The sequence below is a fragment of the Oncorhynchus keta genome, chromosome 27 (genome assembly GCF_023373465.1).
Source record: "Oncorhynchus keta strain PuntledgeMale-10-30-2019 chromosome 27, Oket_V2, whole genome shotgun sequence".
In the NCBI taxonomy this organism is placed as follows: domain Eukaryota; kingdom Metazoa; phylum Chordata; class Actinopteri; order Salmoniformes; family Salmonidae; genus Oncorhynchus; species Oncorhynchus keta.
In genome coordinates, this window is record NC_068447.1 from 16,188,817 (window position 1) to 16,210,246 (window position 21,430).

The 21,430-nt window shown below is 43.4% G+C and overlaps 1 protein-coding gene across 1 annotated transcript in view; it reads right to left on the bottom strand.

Moving 5' to 3' along the window:
• Positions 1-21,430, bottom strand: part of cacna2d3a (calcium channel, voltage-dependent, alpha 2/delta subunit 3a) — a 418,957-nt gene that overhangs the window by 1,325 nt on the left and 396,202 nt on the right. The window contains exons 36-37 of the mRNA XM_052481816.1: positions 2,634-2,746; positions 1,288-1,370 (exon numbers count right to left, since the gene is read on the bottom strand). Coding sequence (XP_052337776.1) covers positions 1,288-1,370; positions 2,634-2,746 — 196 coding nt within the window. The remainder of the gene's footprint in view (positions 1-1,287; positions 1,371-2,633; positions 2,747-21,430) is intronic.

Here is a 21,430-nt window from a genome sequence, read left to right on the forward strand (position 1 = left end):
AGTTTGGTTACCTCTGGGTGGAAGAAGGTTTGGTTGTGATGTGGTTGTGATATGGTTGGGTTTGGTTATCTCTGGGTGGAAGGGGTGGCAGAAGGTTAGGTTGTGATGTGGTTGTGATGTGGTTGTGATATGGTTGGGTTTGGTTATCTCTGGGTGGAAGGGGTGGCAGGAGGTTAGGTTGTGATGTGGTTGTGATATGGTTGGGTTTGGTTACCTCTGGGTGGAAGGGGTGGCAGAAGGTTAGGTTGTGATGTGGTTGTGATGTGGTTGTGATATGGTTGGGTTTGGTTACCTCTGGGTGGAAGGGGTGGCAGAAGGTTAGGTTGTGATATGGTTGTGATGTGGTTGGGTTTGGTTACCTCTGGGTGGAAGGGGTGGCAGAAGGTTAGGTTGTGATATGGTTGTGATGTGGTTGGGTTTGGTTACCTCTGGGTGGAAGGGGTGGCAGAAGGTTAGGTTGTGATATGGTTGGGTTTGGTTACCTCTGGGTGGAAGGGGTGTCAGAAGGTTAGGTTGTAATATGGTTGTGATGTGGTTGGGTTTGGTTACCTCTGGGTGGAAGGGGTGGCAGAAGGTTAGGTTGTGATATGGTTGTGATGTGGTTGGGTTTGGTTATCTTTGGGTGGAAGGGGTGGCAGAAGGTCAGGTTGTGATGTGGTTGTGATATGGTTGGGTTTGGTTACCTCTGGGTGGAAGGGGTGGCAGGAGGTTAGGTTGTGATGTGGTTGTGATATGGTTGGGTTTGGTTACCTCTGGGTGGAAGGGGTGGCAGGAGGTTAGGTTGTGATGTGGTTGTGATATGGTTGGGTTTGGTTACCTCTGGGTGGAAGAAGGTTTGGTTGTGATGTGGTTGTGATATGGTTGGGTTTGGTTCCCTCTGGGTGGAAGGGGTGGCAGAAGGTTAGGTTGTGATGTGGTTGTGATGTGGTTGTGATATGGTTGGGTTTGGTTACCTCTGGGTGGAAGGGGTGGCAGAAGGTCAGGTTGTGATGTGGTTGTGATATGGTTGGGTTTGGTTACCTCTGGGTGGAAGGGGTGGCAGAAGGTTAGGTTGTGATATGGTTGTGATGTGGTTGGGTTTGGTTACCTCTGGGTGGAAGGGGTGGCAGAAGGTTAGGTTGTGATATGGTTGTGATATGGTTGGGTTTGGTTGGGTTTGGTTACCTCTGGGTGGAAGGGGTGGCAGAAGGTTAGGTTGTGATATGGTTGGGTTTGGTTACCTCTGGGTGGAAGGGGTGGCAGAAGGTTAGGTTGTAATATGGTTGTGATGTGGTTGGGTTTGGTTACCTCTGGGTGGAAGGGGTGGCAGGAGTCAGGTCGTCTCCTGTCCTTCTGGAACTTCAGTCGTTCACACTTCAGAGACTCGTTATGTGCAGCCGCAGTCAAGGAACGCATGGGAGACTTCACAGTAGAGCACACTACTGGTCCACATTCAAAGCAGCGTGCCACAATATAAGGAGCACCTCACACAAGCACCGTACTTGCTAAATCAATGTATCCCAGACAACATATGACAACAGATCAACGCTAAAGTGAATATTGCTTTGGATAGGAATTTCCCTTCTTTTCATTGCAATTCCATGGTTGTAACTAGGAGCTGTGTTCTTCCAGCAGGCTTGCAGCCTGGCCTCTCTATACTGTAGCTCAGCGTCTGCTATTGATCAGGCCCCCATCACTAGCACAGGCCCTTATGAAACATCACACACGAACGCACTCAGTCACACACACACACACACACACACACACACACACACACACACACACACACACACACACACACACACACACACACACACACACACACACACACACACACACACACACTCCGTTGTGAAACAGTACATCTGTTAGAGCGCCATGCATTGTTTGAAACCCTCAGCCCTCCAGCCTCAGATCTCGTACCCAAACATGCATGCGCACAGGCACACACACATGCACATGCACACACACATGCACATTCACACAATAATATGCACACACACACACACACACACACACACACACACACACACACACACACACACACACACACACACACACACACACACACACACACACACAGCTCTTTCATCCAACTAACGGAGCAAAGGGCAAACAAACTCTCACCAAACCCACCCGCAAATTAAAGCGATCTCTGTTTTTCCCATCGTTCCTCTCAGAGGATACAAAACAATAACTCACTGACCATAATGATGCTGACACTGGAATTCATGGGGTGAAAAAGGAGAAATAAGTTGTGTGTATCAAAATACATGAGAAGGGAATAACGTTGTTTTTCTTTTTACTGTGTGACAGCCCCTGAATAAGCAGCTGTGGAGCCAACCGAAGGGGCCGTGGGAGGTGATCACTGATCATATTGAAGTCAGACAAGCTTTAATGAAAACCCTGGAGGTTTTGCTACATTTTGCGGTTGGCTCACACACACACTCAAAAACACATTCACTCCCTGAGTTCGAGAGATGTGAAATCAATTCTACCCGTACCTCTGTACTGTGCCACTCATGCCTTACACCACATCCTCTCCCCCTGTTCCCCTGTCCACACCCCTACACATATCCACACCCCACTGTCCCCTATTTCACCCTTTACTCCACCAGTCCACCCCTTCCAACCGGTCTCTGTGATAAGGATATACATGATCTCGATGGGGTCCATGGTGATTGGAGCAGCATCAGAACAGTCACACTTGTTGTCTACCACCACCATGAAGAGATTACTGCTGGGAATCTGCTGGATCACAAATGATCTGCCAATAGGAAAACACAGAGGAAGGGAAAGGGCGAAAAAGAGAGAGAGAGATGGAGGAGAAACAGAGAGATGGAGGGGAAAGAGAGAGATGGAGGGGAAAGAGAGAGAGATGGAGGAGAAATAGAGAGATGGAGGAGAAATAGAGAGATGGAGGGGAAATAGAGAGAGATCGAGGAGAAATAGAGAGATGGAGGAGAAATAGAGAGATGGAGGGGAAATAGAGAGATGAAGGGGAAAGAGAGAGAGATGGAGGAGAAATAGAGAGATGGAGGGGAAATAGAGAGACGGAAGGGAAAGAGAGAGAGATTGAGGAGAAATAGAGAGAAGGAGGAGAAATAGAGAGATGGAGGGGAAAGAGAGAGAGATGGAGGAGAAATTGAGAGATGGAGGAGAAAGAGAGAGATGGAGGAGAAAGAGAGAGAGATTAAAGAGAAAGAGATGAAGGAGAAAGAGAGATGAAGGAGAAAGAGAGAGAGAGAGATGGAGGAGAAAGAGAGAGAGAGATGGAGGGGAGAGAGAGCGAGATGTACACTTCAGATTGACTATGAATATGTATTACAGTACCAGTGTAACCAGTGTAACCAGTGTAACCAGTGTAACACTTTGAAAAGATTCCAATGGGCATGTGTCAAAAAATATGCCTTGTCTCGGTGTGTTGCACACACACACACACACACACGCACGCACGCACGCACGCACGCACGCACGCGCGCACGCACGCACACACACACACACACACACACACACACACACACACACACACACACACACACACACACACACACACACATACACACACACACACACACATACATACATACATACATACATACATACATATTCTAACCCCCCCCCCCCCACACACACACACGGCCCCATCCAAGGCCCTCACCGATGAAGTGTTGCAGAATATAAAACACTCCAAAGGAGAGAAATGGGAAGCAGACTCCAGTTCCTCGAGTTCCAGATCTTCCCATGGCTGGGTTTAACTGGCCGAGGAGACACTGTCTGATCTGGCCTCCTGGTTAGTGATTTATGTCTCAGCATAGGGTTTATGAACAGGAGAGGCCGTAAAGATGATCTCTTCATTCTCTCTCACTCTCTCTTTGTCTTTCTCTCTGACCCCCTCTCTTTTCCACCGACTGTGATTTATGTCTCTCACTGTAATGCATTTATCACTAGTGCATCTCCTCAAAGGAGAGGAGACACGCACGCACGCTCGCCTGCACACACGCATGCACGAAAACAGGATCTCCGCAAAAGAACCTTCAGAGGAAAGTAGCCTGACTAAGTATACAGCCTCTCCAGCTTAACATACCCTAGTCTAACCCAGTCCAACCCAGTTACCCTAACTCAGAGCAGTCTAACCCAGTCCAAGCCAGCTACCCTAACTCAGCCCAGACTAACCCAGTCCAACCCAGTTTATCCTAACTCAGCCCAGTCTAACCCAGTCCAACCCAGTTTACCCTAGCTCAGCCCAGACTAACCCAGTCCAACCCAGTTTACCCTAACTCAGCCCAGACTAACCCAGTCCAACTCAGTTTACCCTAAATCAGCCCAGTCTAACCCAGTCCAACCCAGTTACCCTAACTCAGCACAGTCTAACCCAGTCCAACCCAGTTTACCCTAACTCAGCCCAGTCTAGTTTTAGAGGCCCCCATCTTAGCTGTGCAGAGAAATGTTTGAATTTTTAAGCCAATTTCCTGCAATTCTACATGGAGCTGAGAGACATTTTTGTAGTTTGAAAGCTAATTATCTACGATTCTACACGTTATGTCATGGAGCAAATATAAGATTTAGCCGTTTTAAAGCAAACTCCCTGCAACTCTATGCATTTTGCTCAAACATAATAACAAAATCTATACTGTTAAATTCATTGTTTGGGGAATTTTCACTGATTGTCTAGATTTTATTTTGGTTATTGTTAGTTCTCAAAGATTATATTATGTAGCTCTATTATATTTTCTACAAACTTTACATCTTCTTTAAGTCTTTTAATTTTACACTGAAAGTGTTTTTCCATCCCGAAAATGAATTTATAAAAAAAGCAGTTTACACTGTTTGGACTAGGCGACCCAAAAACACGCTGCCCAAGGATACCAATTGCAAAACAATCCCTGTCCCGCACAGTCTATTCAAGCCCAGTCCATCCTAACCTAACTCAGCACAGTCTATTCAAGCCCAGTCCATCCTAACCTAACTCAGCACAGTCTATTCAAGCCCAGTCCATCCTAACCTAACTCAGCACAGTCTATTCAAGCCCAGTCCATCCTAACCTAACTCAGCACAGTCTATTCAAGCCCAGTCCATCCTAACCTAACTCAGCACAGTCTATTCAAGCCCAGTCCATCCTAACCTAACTCAGCACAGTCTATTGAAGCCCAGTCCATCCTAACCTAACTCAGCACAGTCTATTCAAGCCCAGTCCATCCTAACCTAACTCAGCACAGTCTATTCAAGCCCAGTCCATCCTAACCTAACTCAGCACAGTCTATTGAAGCCCAGTCCATCCTAACCTAACTCAGCACAGTCTATTCAAGCCCAGTCCATCCTAACCTAACTCAGCACAGTCTATTCAAGCCCAGTCCATCCTAACCTAACTCAGCACAGTCTATTCAAGCCCAGTCCATCCTAACCTAACTCAGCACAGTCTATTCAAGCCCAGTCCATCCTAACCTAACTCAGCACAGTCTATTCAAGCCCAGTCCATCCTAACCTAACTCAGCACAGTCTATTCAAGCCCAGTCCATCCTAACCTAACTCAGCACAGTCTATTCAAGCCCAGTCCATCCTAACCTAACTCAGCACAGTCTATTCAAGCCCAGTCCATCCTAACCTAACTCAGCACAGTCTATTGAAGCCCAGTCCATCCTAACCTAACTCAGCACAGTCTATTCAAGCCCTGTCCATCCTAACCTAACTCAGCACAGTCTATTCAAGCCCAGTCCATCCTAACCTAACTCAGCACAGTCTATTCAAGCCCAGTCCATCCTAACCTAACTCAGCACAGTCTATTGAAGCCCAGTCCATCCTAACCTAACTCAGCACAGTCTATTCAAGCCCAGTCCATCCTAACCTAACTCAGCACAGTCTATTCAAGCCCAGTCCATCCTAACCTAACTCAGCACAGTCTATTCAAGCCCAGTCCATCCTAACCTAACTCAGCACAGTCTATTCAAGCCCAGTCCATCCTAACCTAACTCAGCACAGTCTATTCAAGCCCAGTCCATCCTAACCTAACTCAGCACAGTCTATTCAAGCCCAGTCCATCCTAACCTAACTCAGCACAGTCTATTCAAGCCCAGTCCATCCTAACCTAACTCAGCACAGTCTATTCAAGCCCAGTCCATCCTAACCTAACTCAGCACAGTCTATTCAAGCCCAGTCCATCCTAACCTAACTCAGCACAGTCTATTGAAGCCCAGTCCATCCTAACCTAACTCAGCACAGTCTATTCAAGCCCAGTCCATCCTAACCTAACTCAGCACAGTCTATTGAAGCCCAGTCCATCCTAACCTAACTCAGCACAGTCTATTGAAGCCCAGTCCATCCTAACCTAACTCAGCACAGTCTATTGAAGCCCAGTCCATCCTAACCTAACTCAGCACAGTCTATTGAAGCCCAGTTCATCCTAACCTAACTCAGCACAGTCTATTCAAGCCCAGTCTATCCTAACCTAACTCAGCACAGTCTATTCAAGCCCTGTCTAATTTAACATAACTTAACTCAGCACAGTCTATTCAAGCCCTGTCTAATTTAACATAACCTAACTCAGCACAGTCTATTCAAGCCCTGTCTAATTTAACATAACCTAACTCAGCACAGTCTATTCAAGCCCTGTCTAATTTAACATAACCTAACTCAGCACAGTCTATTCAAGCCCTGTCTAATTTAACATAACCTAACTCAGCACAGTCTATTCAAGCCCTGTCTAATTTAACATAACCTAACTCAGCACAGTCTATTCAAGCCCTGTCTAATTTAACATAACCTAACTCAGCACAGTCTATTCAAGCCCTGTCTAATTTAACATAACCTAACTCAGCACAGTCTATTCAAGCCCTGTCTAATTTAACATAACCTAACTCAGCACAGTCTATTCAAGCCCTGTCTAATTTAACATAACCTAACTCAGCACAGTCTATTCAAGCCCTGTCTAATTTAACATAACCTAACTCAGCACAGTCGATCCAAGTCCAGTCCAACTCAGCCCAGTCTAACCCAGCCCAGCCTAACCTATTCTAACTCAGCCCAGTCTAACCCAGCCCAGCCTAACCTATTCTAACCCAGCCCAGTCTAACCTATTCTAACTCAGCCCAGTCTAACCCAGCCCAGCCTAACCTATTCTAACCCAGCCCAGTGTATCAAAGAGCTCTTTTTTCATGTAATCTGACCAAAGCACTGGTTCCAATCCAAGTGCCGATGCGTTTACATTTGTTGGATTACATGAAACTAGAGCTCTTTGGCCAAGCACAAGTAGTGGGTTTGGTCGTCAACATGAGAATGCATGAGCACAAAATAACCCATAACAACTGTACAATATGGTGTTGGATCTTCGATGTTAAGGGGCTATTTCACTGGTCCTTGGACCCTTGTTAAGGTCAAAGGCATCATGAACTTTACCCAGTAGCAGAACGTTTTGACAAAAAACCTGTTGCCTCTGACAGGAGGCTGAAACATTAGATACATTTCTGTTTCAAAACTGTTTCAAAACTATAAGTCCTACAAACACATGCTTACCACCGTTAGAAAGGTAAGAACCTTTGGATTCCAATACAGGTGTGGGATTCAATTAAAGAGCCAGAGCAACAGCATGCAAAGAAAAGCACAAAAATACATGCATATATATATATATATATATATATACAGTGCCTTCGAAAGTATTCAGACACCTTGACCTTTTCCACATTTTGTTACGTTACAGCATTATTCTAAAATGGATTAAATAAAAACAATTCCTCAGCATTCTACGCACAATACCCCATAATGACAAAGTGAAAACAGGTTTTGTGAAATGTTTGCAAATGTGTAGAAAACAAAAACAGGAATGCCTTATTTTCATAAGCATTTATGAAATTGAGCTCAGGTGCATCCTGTTTACATTGATCATCCTTGAGATGTTTCTACAACTTGATTGGAGTCCACCTGAGGTAAATTCAATTGATTGGACATGATATGGAAAGGCACACACCTGTCTATATAACGTTCCACAGTTATAAGTGCATGTCAGAGCAAAAACAAAGCCATGAGGTCGAAGGAATTGTCCGTAGAGCTCCGAGACAGGATTGTGTCGAGGCACAGATCTGGGGAAGGGCATCAAAAAATGCAGCATTGAAGGTCCCCAAGAACACATTGGCCTCCATCATTAATAAATGGAAGAAGTTTGGAACCACCAAAACTCTTCCTAGAGCTGGCAGCCTGGCCAAACTGAGCAATCGGGGGATAAGGGCCTTGGTCAGGGAGGTGCCCAAGAACCCGATGGTCACTCTGGCAGAGGTCTAGAGTTCCTCTTTGCAGATGGTCGAACCTTCCAGAAGGACAACCATCTCTGCAGCACTCCACCAATCGGGCCTTTATGGTGCCCAGTGAAGGTATCTAAATACTTCCAGAATGCACTGCACTGTATACAGAGCCTTCATAAAGTATTCACACCCCTTGACATTTTACACATTTTGTTGTGTTCCAGCCTGAATTTAAAATGGATTAAATGTAGATGTTGTGTCACTGTCCTACACAATACCCCATAATGTCCAAGTGGAATTATGTTTTTAGAATAAAAAAAATAAATAATAATGAACAGCTGAAATGTATTGAGACAATAAGTATTCAAATTTGCTTAACAACTCACATAATAAGTTGCATGGATTTTCTCTGTGTGCATCATTTTTAACATGATTTTTGAATGACTCACCACACATTCAATTATCTGTAAGGCCCCTCTGTCGAGCAGTGAATTTCAAACACAGATTCAACAACAAAGACCAGGGAGGTTTTCCAATTCCCCCGCAAAGAAGGGCACCTATTGGTAGATGGGTAAAAATAAAAAAGCAGTAAGTAAGTATCCCTTTGAGAATGGTGAAGTTAATAATTACACTTTGGATGGTGTATCAATACACCCAGTCACTACGAAGATAAAGGTATCATTCGTAAAGCAGTTGCTGGAGAGGAAGGAAGCCAGGGAAGCCACTCAGGGATTTCACCATGAGACAATTGATGACTTTAAAACAGTTACAGAGTTTAATGGCTGTGATAGGAGAAAACTGAGGATGGATCAACAACATTGTAGTTACTCCACAATACAAACTTAAATTACAGAGTGAAAAGAAGGACGTCTGTATAGAATACAAATATTCCAAAACATGCATCCTGTTTGCAATAAGGCACTAAAGTAATGCTGGAAAACATGTGGCAAAGAAATGAACTACAAATTAATACAAAGTGTTATGATTGGGGCAAATCCAATACAACACATCCCTGAGCACCACTCTTCATATTTTCAAGCATGGTGGCTGCATCATGTTATCCACAAGAACTAGGGAGTTTTTCAGGATCAAAATAAATGGAATATAGCAATGCTGGAAAGACAGAGGATAGAGGAGCAGTTAATTCAGTCTGCTTCTCTACAGACACTAGGAGACTAATTCACCTTTCAGCAGGACAACAACCTAAAACACAAGGCCAACTATACACTGGAGTTGGTTACCATTGAATGTTCCTAAGTGGCCTAGTTAGAGTTTTGACTTAAATCAGCTTGTAAACCTATGGCAAGATTGAAAATGTCTGTCTAGCAATGATCAACAAGCAACTTGAGAGAGCTTGAAGAATTAAACTAATACAAATATTGTAAAATTGTACAATTCAAGTGTGCAAAGCTTTTAGAGACCGTGAGCTGTGAGCCTAAGATGATTCTAACACGTATTGGCTCATAATTATGTAAATGAGATATTTCTATATTTAATTTTCAATAAATGTACATTTCTAAACCATGTTTTCAATTTGTCATGATAGGGTTTTGTGTGTGGATAGATGAGAAAAAAGAATAATATTTAATAAAGGCTGTAACACAACAAAATGTGGAATAAGTAAAGGGGTATGAATACTTTCTGAAGGTACTGTATATATATTTTTTCTTTATTTTGCGGGGAGGTTTGGTTCCCAAATTGTCACCATGTTAGAGAAAAAGACATTTGATAGTCTAGATTTGAAATAAAATATGTCACCAATGATCCTAAAACAAATAATAATAAAAGGTGGGGACTTTTACCTAATGGTGGCGCTCTAAACATGCTGCCGCTGAGCGATTAACTAATATGTTGTTTTTTAGTCATTGACCAATGTTGGTTCAATCATTTGAATTCCATTTAGTTCTATATTTTTTGTGAGCCAAACGCTTTGTTTCTCTAGACAGAAATCAAATAATTAATGACAGAAATCAAGACAAGAACTATGTGAGACGCTGGGCTGAAGGGAGTTTTCAGTCAGCAAATATTCAACCTAGTTTAGCTTCAATGACTACAATAATCCATTGCGCCTATTCTTTCTGGCTCAGACAGGGATGGATAAACTTTTACGCCTGCTACTTTATGTTAGATACACACAAACCGCATGAGAGGGGAATGTACAAACACAAGGAGAGAGAAGGATAGAGACAGTTTGTGAAAGTTTGCCTTATCTACTTTGAAGAACTAGTACATTATTTTGTCAGACAGCTCTGCAGCATACTTAGGCAGGCTTGCCTAGCTAACTAGGATGACTACAGACAGTACAGTATTTGGAGCACAGAGAGAACGTTGTCTGGCTTGCTGCTTCTGCCTGATCAGAGATAAGATGATGACTTTAAGGAGTGAAAATAATCATTCATCAAAAATATACTAAGTCATATACACAACTGAAATATTTTATTATTTCATAGTAATTTCCAATTTCTCTATTAGTGTTAAAAATAATTTTAATGTCATTATTGTCCCCCGCGGGCTGTGGATCGGTCTCCATCCGTATGTATGTTTGTATGTTCATTAGTCTCACGCAATATCTCAGACAGCACTGGGCCAATTTTGACTAAACATGGGGGAATGATGCGTGTTGTCATAGAGATCCGGCATTTACAAAATGACACTGATTGGCCAAAGACGAGAGCTATAATGATTAACTGAAATTTGTAGTCACACTAAAACATGCATAAATTCCCATAGGAACACAGACATTTTAAAAGTGCAGGGCTTGTGCAAAGTGCCATGTCTTCGCGGTTTGTCTTAAAGGAATGTACATAAGAGGAGATAGCTGAAGTCGTAACCTTTCACTGATGTAATCTGATCTCATGTATGATTTCCAGTTCGTCCACTAGATCGCAGCAGAAGATGGCGTGACTTGGCCACTTGAAACCAGATGCGTTTGATCTGTGCGAAAATGGCTGAAAGTATTTTCAAGCCTTATGTCATAAAATGACCGTGGTGATCGGGGCTTTTAAGTTATCCTGTAACAATGACATCGCCAGCAGTAAAAAGACAAATGCTGTAGCTGTGGAATGATCTGTACCTTTCTATTTTCTGACTGAAATTGACTGAGTGGGTACAACTTAAGCTCCGCGGACCAGGTACCAGGTCCAAAACAACCGCTCAGAGTTTAACAGGTTACAAAATCTCACATTTTTTGGAGCATACAATATAGCTCAGCATTTAAATGATTTATTTGATACAGTCATTTTGCTAATCTTTTTCAAGGGTGTCAATAATTTCAGACCCCACTGTATGTGTGTACACACACTCAGTGGGGTAAAATACTTAAGTAAAAATACTTTAATGTATTAGTTAAGTAGTTTTTTTGGGTATCTGTACTTTACTTTACTATTTATATTTTTGACTACTTTTACTTCACTACATTCCTAAAGAAAATGGTGTCCTTTTACTCCATACGTTTTCCCTGACACCCAAAAGTACTAGTTACAATTGGAATGCTTAGCAGGACAGGAAAAAGGTTCAATTCACACTCTTATCAAGAGAACATCCCTGGTAACCCCTACAGCTTCTGATCTGGTGGATTCACTAAACACAAATGCTTCCTTTGTCTGAGTGTTGGAGTGTCCCCCCTGGCTGTCAAAAACAGTCATAAAAAAGGAAATTGTGCCATCTGGTTAGCTAAATAAAAGGAATTTGATGTATAGCATTTACTTTTACTTTGTACTTTTACTCAAGTATGACAATTGAGTACTTTTTCCACCTCTGTACTTAAGTACATTTAAAACCAGAGAGTTTTAGACTTTTGCACAAGTAGTATTTTACTGGGTGACTTTCACTTTTACTTGAGACATTCTATATTAAGTTATCTTTACTTTTACTCAAGTACCACAATTGAGTAATTTTCCCACCTCTGCACACACTCACACACAGAACGGTGTATTTCAGACACACACTCACACACAGAACGGTGTATTTCAGACACACACTCACACACAGAACGGTGTATTTCAGACACACACAAACACACAGAACTGTGCGTTTCTGACACACACTCACACACAGAACGGTGTATTTCAGACACACACTCACACACAGAACGGTGTATTTCAGACACACACTCACACACAGAACGGTGTATTTCAGACACACACAAACACACAGAACTGTGCGTTTCTGACACACACAAACACACAGAACGGTGTGTTTCTGACACACAAACACACAGAACTGTGTGTTTCTGACACACACAAACACACACAAACACACAGCGTTGGAGTCAGAGGAGAAAAGTGTCATAGAAGCAATAAGTAGCCCTTTCTCATGGCTCTAACCCCTTAACCATGCAGTATAAACCATGCAGTATAAACCATGCAGTATAAATAAATGTGACTTCCCTATCAAATACCACTCTTGGTCATGTATGAATTATATGTACCACCCGTGTGATACTGTAAACCCTATTAGCAGTGACTAGCACTGGTAACCACTTTATCAAGGGAAAATGTACTTGCTACGACCAGTGGTGGGACAGGTACCCAACTGTCATACTTGAGTAAAAGTAAAGATACCTTAATAGAAAATGACTCAAGTAAAAGTAAAAGTCACCCATTAAAATTTTACTTGAGTAAAAGTCTAAAAGTATTTGGTTTAAAATATATTTAAGTATCAAAGGTAAATGTAATTTCAAAACTATACTTAAGTATCAAAAGTAAAAGTAAAAGTATTAAATCATTGCAAATTCCTTATATTAAGAAAACCAGACGGCACAATTTTCTTGTTTTTAAATTTACGGAAAGCCAGGGGAACATTCCAACAGTAAGACATCATTTACAAACGAAGCATTTGTGTTTAGTGAGTCCACCAGATCCGAGGCAGTAGGGATGACCAGGGATGTTCTCTGTTTAGTGAGTCCACCAGATCCGAGGCAGTAGGGATGACCAGGGATGTTCTCTGTTTAGTGAGTCCACCAGATCCGAGGCAGTAGGGATGACCAGGGATGTTCTCTGTTTAGTGAGTCCACCAGATCCGAGGCAGTAGGGATGACCAGGGATGTTCTCTGTTTAGTGAGTCCACCAGATCCGAGGCAGTAGGGATGACCAGGGATGTTCTCTGTTTAGTGAGTCCACCAGATCCGAGGCAGTAGGGATGACCAGGGATGTTCTCTGTTTAGTGAGTCCACCAGATCCGAGGCAGTAGGGATGACCAGGGATGTTCTCTGTTTAGTGAGTCCACCAGATCCGAGGCAGTAGGGATGACCAGGGATGTTCTCTGTTTAGTGAGTCCACCAGATCCGAGGCAGTAGGGATGACCAGGGATGTTCTCTGTTTAGTGAGTACTTCAGATCCGAGGCAGTAGGGATGACCAGGGATGTTCTCTGTTTAGTGAGTACTTCAGATCCGAGGCAGTAGGGATGACCAGGGATGTTCTCTGTTTAGTGAGTCCACCAGATCCGAGGCAGTAGGGATGACCAGGGATGTTCTCTGTTTAGTGAGTCCACCAGATCCGAGGCAGTAGGGATGACCAGGGATGTTCTCTGTTTAGTGAGTCCACCAGATCCGAGGCAGTAGGGATGACCAGGGATGTTCTCTGTTTAGTGAGTCCACCAGATCCGAGGCAGTAGGGATGACCAGGGATGTTCTCTGTTTAGTGAGTACTTCAGATCAGAGGCAGTAGGGATGACCAGGGATGTTCTCTGTTTAGTGAGTCCACCAGATCCGAGGCAGTAGGGACGACCAGGGATGTTCTCTGTTTAGTGAGTCCACCAGATCCGAGGCAGTAGGGATGACCAGGGATGTTCTCTGTTTAGTGAGTACTTCAGATCAGAGGCAGTAGGGATGACCAGGGATGTTCTCTGTTTAGTGAGTCCACCAGATCCGAGGCAGTAGGGACGACCAGGGATGTTCTCTGTTTAGTGAGTCCACCAGATCAGAGGCAGTAGGGATGACCAGGGATGTTCTCTGTTTAGTGAGTACTTCAGATCAGAGGCAGTAGGGATGACCAGGGATGTTCTCTGTTTAGTGAGTCCACCAGATCCGAGGCAGTAGGGACGACCAGGGATGTTCTCTGTTTAGTGAGTCCACCAGATCCGAGGCAGTAGGGATGACCAGGGATGTTCTCTGTTTAGTGAGTACTTCAGATCAGAGGCAGTAGGGATGACCAGGGATGTTCTCTGTTTAGTGAGTCCACCAGATCCGAGGCAGTAGGGACGACCAGGGATGTTCTCTGTTTAGTGAGTCCACCAGATCCGAGGCAGTAGGGATGACCAGGGATGTTCTCTGTTTAGTGAGTCCACCAGATCCGAGGCAGTAGGGACGACCAGGGATGTTCTCTGTTTAGTGAGTCCACCAGATCCGAGGCAGTAGGGATGACCAGGGATGTTCTGTTTAGTGAGTCCACCAGATCCGAGGCAGTAGGGATGACCAGGGATGTTCTGTTAAGTGAGTCCACCAGATCCGAGGCAGTAGGGATGACCAGGGATGTTCTGTTTAGTGAGTCCACCAGATCCGAGGCAGTAGGGATGACCAGGGATGTTCTCTGTTTAGTGAGTCCACCAGATCCGAGGCAGTAGGGATGACCAGGGATGTTCTGTTAAGTGTGTGAATTTGACTATTTTCCTGTCCCTCTTAGCATTCAAAATGTAACGAGTACTTTTCAGTGTCAAGGACAATGTATGTAGTTAAAATACATGATTTCCTTTAGGAATGTAGTGAGGTAAAATAAAAGTTGTCAAAAATATAAATAGTAAAATAAAGTATAGATACCCCAAAAAAAGTCCTTTAAAGTACTTTACACCACTGGCTATGACTGTGAAATGTGATTGTCTCATCTAGCTATCCTAAAATGAATGCACTAATTGTAAGTCACTCTGGATAACAACTCAAATTTAAATGCAAAAATGTATAAAATACGAACCTTGTCTACTATGGACGATGTATACTTTAATGCACTTGATAAAACATACACATTAATGTTGACTTACAATGTACAGTTGGAACAGCCACCAGGGACTGGTGGACTACACCAGAATGTGCTTCGTAAGGACACGTCTCTCAAAGAGGACAGAGTTAGTTGAAGATGACAATAGATGCTCCTGTGTATTGTGGCTAATAGATGTGTGGTATCGCTGCAATAAAACTATTCACTTCTGGAGCCTAAAACCTCAACTACAGCCACTTTGTTTCCTCTTTCATAACCTGAGCGCAGGTGTATGATAGTTGCTTCATATAACACACACACACACACACACACACACACACACACACACACACACACACACACACACACACACACACACACACACACACACACACACACACACACAGCACGCATGCACACACACACACACACACACACACACACACACACACACACACACACACACACACACACACACACACACACACACACACACACACACACACACACACACACACACACACACACACACACACACACACACACACACACACACACACACACACACACACACACACACACACACACACACACACACACACACAGACAACAGACAACACACACACACACACACACACACACACACACACACACACACACACACACACACACACACACACACACACACACACACACACACACACACAGAGACAGACAGCACGCATGCACAAACACAAACACACACACACACAGACAACACACACACACAAATCCGCTCTTATGTAACAAACTAAAAGTTCACTAAATAAACACTGAAAAGTTGTTCAGTGGAGGAGAGCTGTGAGAATATATTTCCTACAGGCTAAAACGTGTCCCAATGAAAATAAGAGAACATCTCTCAGTCAGCCACTAACATAAACCAGATGTTTATTACCAACATCCCCTATTACTAATATGAGCTATAAAATTCCATATAACCAAAATAAAAACTCCATTTCACTTTGTCAAATTCATTGTGCTTTAAAAAGGATTTATAGGAAACCGACTAGTTGGGTTAGACTGAGAGTTCTGCCTGCTCAACTAAAACTGCTTTCATCTATTCTACTGACAACAATGTGCTCTTCTCAAAGCATCATCATATGTTTAATGTGTGTGTTCGTGTGTTTGTGTCTGTGTGTGTATATGTGTATGTGGGTGTGTTTCCGATCCTGTCGCTGATAAATGTAATAAGATTATATTAATCGCGGATTCTCAGTTAGGGTTCAGAGTTCAATCCATCGCTTTTGATTTATTCATATGTATTCAAATATAGGCCTGACACAACTCACCCATTGGCTGTAAATGCTAAAATACCTGGGCCCTCTGGGATCAGCCAATCACAGAAGCTCACTTGGATCTGTGTGGCGTGTGATTAGCTTTAGGGTTCGTTGCCTGGGTGACTTCTCTTCTGTTTGAATATTAGTAAGGGTATACCTTGTGACAGATATCCTGCATGTGTGTGTGTGTCTGACTGCACCCCAACCCACATTTAATCCTGGCACCCAGGGCTGTGGTTACCCTCCTGACCCTGAGAGCCAAAGAGAACACACACACACACACACACACACACACACACACACACACACACACACACACACACACACACACACACACACACACACACACACACACACACACACACACACACACACACACACACACACACACACACACACACATACACATACACACACATACACACATACACACACACACACACACACAGACAGACAGACAGACAGACAGAGACACTTCTAAGTTTCCTTGGCAGCCCCACAGCTGGGAGCAATGAAGGGCCCATCGCAGTGATTCAGAGAACACCCCACAATTGCCTGACAGAGACGCCCAAATTGTTAATGGGGACCACACTAATTTCCCCATTTCTAAAGGAAGCTTTTTCCTTTTTTTCTACTCATCTCTCTCTCAGCTTGTGTTGTGGTCACATTTTAAACTGTGTTTGAGAGAGTGTGTGTATAAACGTGTGAATGTACGTGGGCATGCGAGTGTATAGATCTATGTTTGTCTATAAGTGTGTGACTGGAAAACAATGAATCCTCCATGGCTGTTAACTGTGATAATCAGCTCTATGCAGAGGTGAGACCAAGTCACTATTATTCAAGTCACAAGTAAGTATCAAGTTCCAAGTGTAGATTTATTTACAGCTCTTGGTGATCCAATGGTGAAAGCACCATATCATACACAATATACAACATACACGATATACAAGTAGATTTAACAAATATACACAGTCAATAGCCCTAAAGGTATAGCCTCAGTACCAGGCTTTAACCTGTCCTATCTGACAAACCTACATAATAAGCACAACAAAGCACCAAACAATTACCCAATAGGCAAATTACAACCAATAAACTGGTTCTCCAATGTAAAGGACACTTCCATATCCATTGTTACGTCTTAATCAGACGTAATGTTTATTAATGATATTCCACCACCATGCGAACATGTAACAATCATTTTCTCTTATTCAACACCTTGAGTAGGAAACGTGGAGCGCAGGCCGCGTACAGTAGCCTATTTCTATGTGCACTAAGACGTGCGTGCTCCTAATACGAACAACAAAAACCACAGGGAAATGGGACACAGACACACGGAACTCCGACATGAACATGAACAAAGGAAACTATACATTGAATGAAATAAACAGAACTCCCACCTCATGAGTCTATTGTGAATGTTCACATGTACTATAAACATCGCGCCCACTCAGAGCAGAGTAAGTAACGATTGGCTATAAAATGGAAACGTATCGTAGGCCTATCAAACGTGAAACAGAAATGTCTAGGTGTTCCAATAAACAGGAAGGTAATGGAACGATTACAGTTTTTTCCAACTGCTTACACACAAAATCTTTTCATGTCACACGATTTCTGAAACCTCTCACTTAAAGTGCAAAACTACACACCAAATATCCAAAACCATCAGCTATTTCTCAGCCTTTGACTCAGTTGTCAATTGCATAAAACACTTTTTTCAAAACACTACACACAATTCTCTACCTAAAACACAAAAATCTAACAGGAAGGGACTTGCTTTCCTTTTCCAAACACAACCAATCAAAATGCTACACTTATTCACCACACACACTCCTCACATGTGCAAACACTAATAGCTTAACTGATCATTAAACAATCACTGCTTTACTGTAGTATAGGCCTATAAATAGGTCATAGGTCAGATTACCTGTTTTGAACAATGGATGCCAACAATGGACAGAGAGCAAGAGGAGTAGGAGGGAGAGGAAGAGGAAGAAGAGGACGAGGGCAAAGAAGGGAAGGAAGGAGAGCCATCTATGATGAGATTAGGGCAACACTTGTTGATCATGTGATCAACCACGATTTGACCATGAGAGATGCTGCACTGAGAGTCCAGCCCAACTTGAGTCGATTTACAGTGGCGTCCATAATTCGAACCTTCAGAAATGAGAACAGGTATGCAACTATATAATGACTATTTTAGCATGACAGTAATGTACTGTAAAATACGTATGACTGCATAGTATTGGATACACATTTGTAACTCTAAGCCATCCATTTACTGCACTGCATTGAATGAATGAGGTTGGTTATCATGATGTACTACATTTTTTTGTACATTGTTTACAGTTCCTATGCTGAACACATACTGTGTTTGAATTCTGTACAGAGTGGAAAGGCAAAGACATCATGGAGGACGAGGACGCTTGGTTACAGATGTACAAGAGACTGCAATTATAAATACGGTTTTAGCCAACAATGCAATTAGGATTCAAGAGATAAGAGAGCATATATTGAAGAATGACACCATATTTAACAACATCAATGCTGTAAGCCTGTCGACCATACAACGCATCCTCCAACGGCACTGAGTGACGATGAAACAACATCAATGCTGTAAGCCTGTCGACCACACAACGCATCCTCCAACGGCACAGAGTGACGATGAAACAACTTTACAAAGTGCCATTTGAGAGAAAAGTCAAGAATATGCAACATGACTTTGTAGAGGTATGTATGCAACACTACTTCCAGTACTTCAGACATACCATATTTACTCATCTGTATATCCTTTTGTCTGTTACAGAGAGTATTGGAGCTGGATGCCCATGTAATTCACCATGAATTTATTTATGTGGATGAGGTTGGCTTCAACCTCACCAAAACCAGGCGCCGCAGAAGAAATGCAATAGGTCAGAGGGCATTTACCAATGTCCCCGGACAGCGTGGGGATAATATAACCATGTGTGCTGCCATCACTCAAAACGGGGTCCTCCATCACAATGCCACACTGGGTCGTACAACACCGGCCATATGCTCACTTTTCTGGATGCAATTTACACAATGCTTGTCCCTGATCCAGATCAGGAGCCTGCTAGATTTGTGGTTTTATGGGACAATGTTAGTTTTCACCGGGCTGTTCTGGTCCAAAACTGCTTTGCCCCCCATCCACATTTTGTAGTTTTGTACCTTACCCCCATATTCACCTTTTCTAAATCCCATAGAGGAATTCTTCTCAGCCCGGCGCAGGAAAGTGTATGATCGCCAACCCTATGCCCGCATTACGCTTTTCCAGGCAATGGAGGACGCATGTGGGGACATAGAGGTTGACTCTGTCCAAGGTCGGATACGCCATGCTAGGAGATACTTCCCTCCATGTGGGGACATAGAGGTTGCCTCTGTCCAAGGTTGGATACGCCACGCTAGGAGATACTTCCCTCCATGTGGGGACATAGAGGTTGCCTCTGTCCAAGGTTGGATACGCCACGCTAGGAGATACTTCCCTCCATGTGGGGACATAGAGGTTGCCTCTGTCCAAGGTTGGATACGCCACGCTAGGAGATACTTCCCTCCATGTGGGGACATAGAGGTTGCCTCTGTCCAAGGTTGGATACGCCACGCTAGGAGATACTTCCCTCCATGTGGGGACATAGAGGTTGCCTCTGTCCAAGGTCGGATACGCCATGCTAGGAGATACATCCCTCCATGTGGGGACATAGAGGTTGCCTCTGTCCAAGGTTGGATACGCCATGCTAGGAGATACCTCCCTCCATGTGGGGACATAGAGGTTGACTCTGTCCAAGGTTGGATACGCCATGCTAGGAGATACTTCCCTCCATGTGGGGACATAGAGGTTGACTCTGTCCAAGGTCGGATACGCCACGCTAGGAGATACTTCCCTCCATGTGGGGACATAGAGGTTGCCTCTGTCCAGGGTTGGATACGCCACGCTAGGAGATACTTCCCTCCATGTGGGGACATAGAGGTTGCCTCTGTCCAAGGTTGGATACGCCATGCTAGGAGATACTTCCCTCCATGTGGGGACATAGAGGTTGCCTCTGTCCAAGGTTAGATACGCCATGCTAGGAGATACTTCCCTCCATGTGGGGACATAGAGGTTGCCTCTGTCCAAGGTTGGATACGCCACGCTAGGAGATACTTCCCTCCATGTGGGGACATAGAGGTTGCCTCTGTCCAAGGTTGGATACGCCACGCTAGGAGATACTTCCCTCCATGTTTGGCAAGAGAAAACGTATCTTGTGATGTGGATGAAGTCTTTGTGGCCAGACCCAGGCCGGAGAAGAGATGAAGCTTAGCACTGGTGGCTGCCCCCCTACCAATTCCTGGACTGCCCCCCCGGGACCCCACACACACAATTGTCTTCTTTACTGTATTCTAAAGAATATACTTTTAGTTTACATATGTTTATGGTTTTGTTGTATGCTACTGTATACAACAGTAATGTTTGGCCGAATAAATCTTTTCTGTTTCTACATTGCATTGGTGTTACATTTACATTTACATTTAAGTCATTTAGCAGACGCTCTTATCCAGAGCGACTTACAAATTGTTGTTCACAGTGTACTTGTTACCCCTCTCATCCGATTACTTTCACTGTAGAACATTGTATTGAAATGTAGATATAAGCCTATGAAAGACCAAAGAGCTTTAGATTTAGAACAACAGTGTTTACATGGTATATCCAAAAATGTACTATTATGAAAGCAGTGTTTGCCATTTGATGCAAATGTTTCATTCTGACATGTGTTTATGGCATTATGAATGCAGTGTTACATTTTGAAGGAGATGTGAGGCATTTTGTGGGTTCAGTTTTGGGAATTGTGTGTAGAGTTTTGAAAAAAAGGAGACAGTTTTGAAAACGTCTGTAAGCTGTTGGAAAAAACTGTAAACGCTAGCAATTATTGTAGTATTAGATGGGATATATATTTACAACACATGGCCTATGGATTTAAATGTGAAAGCAACAGCCAAAATATC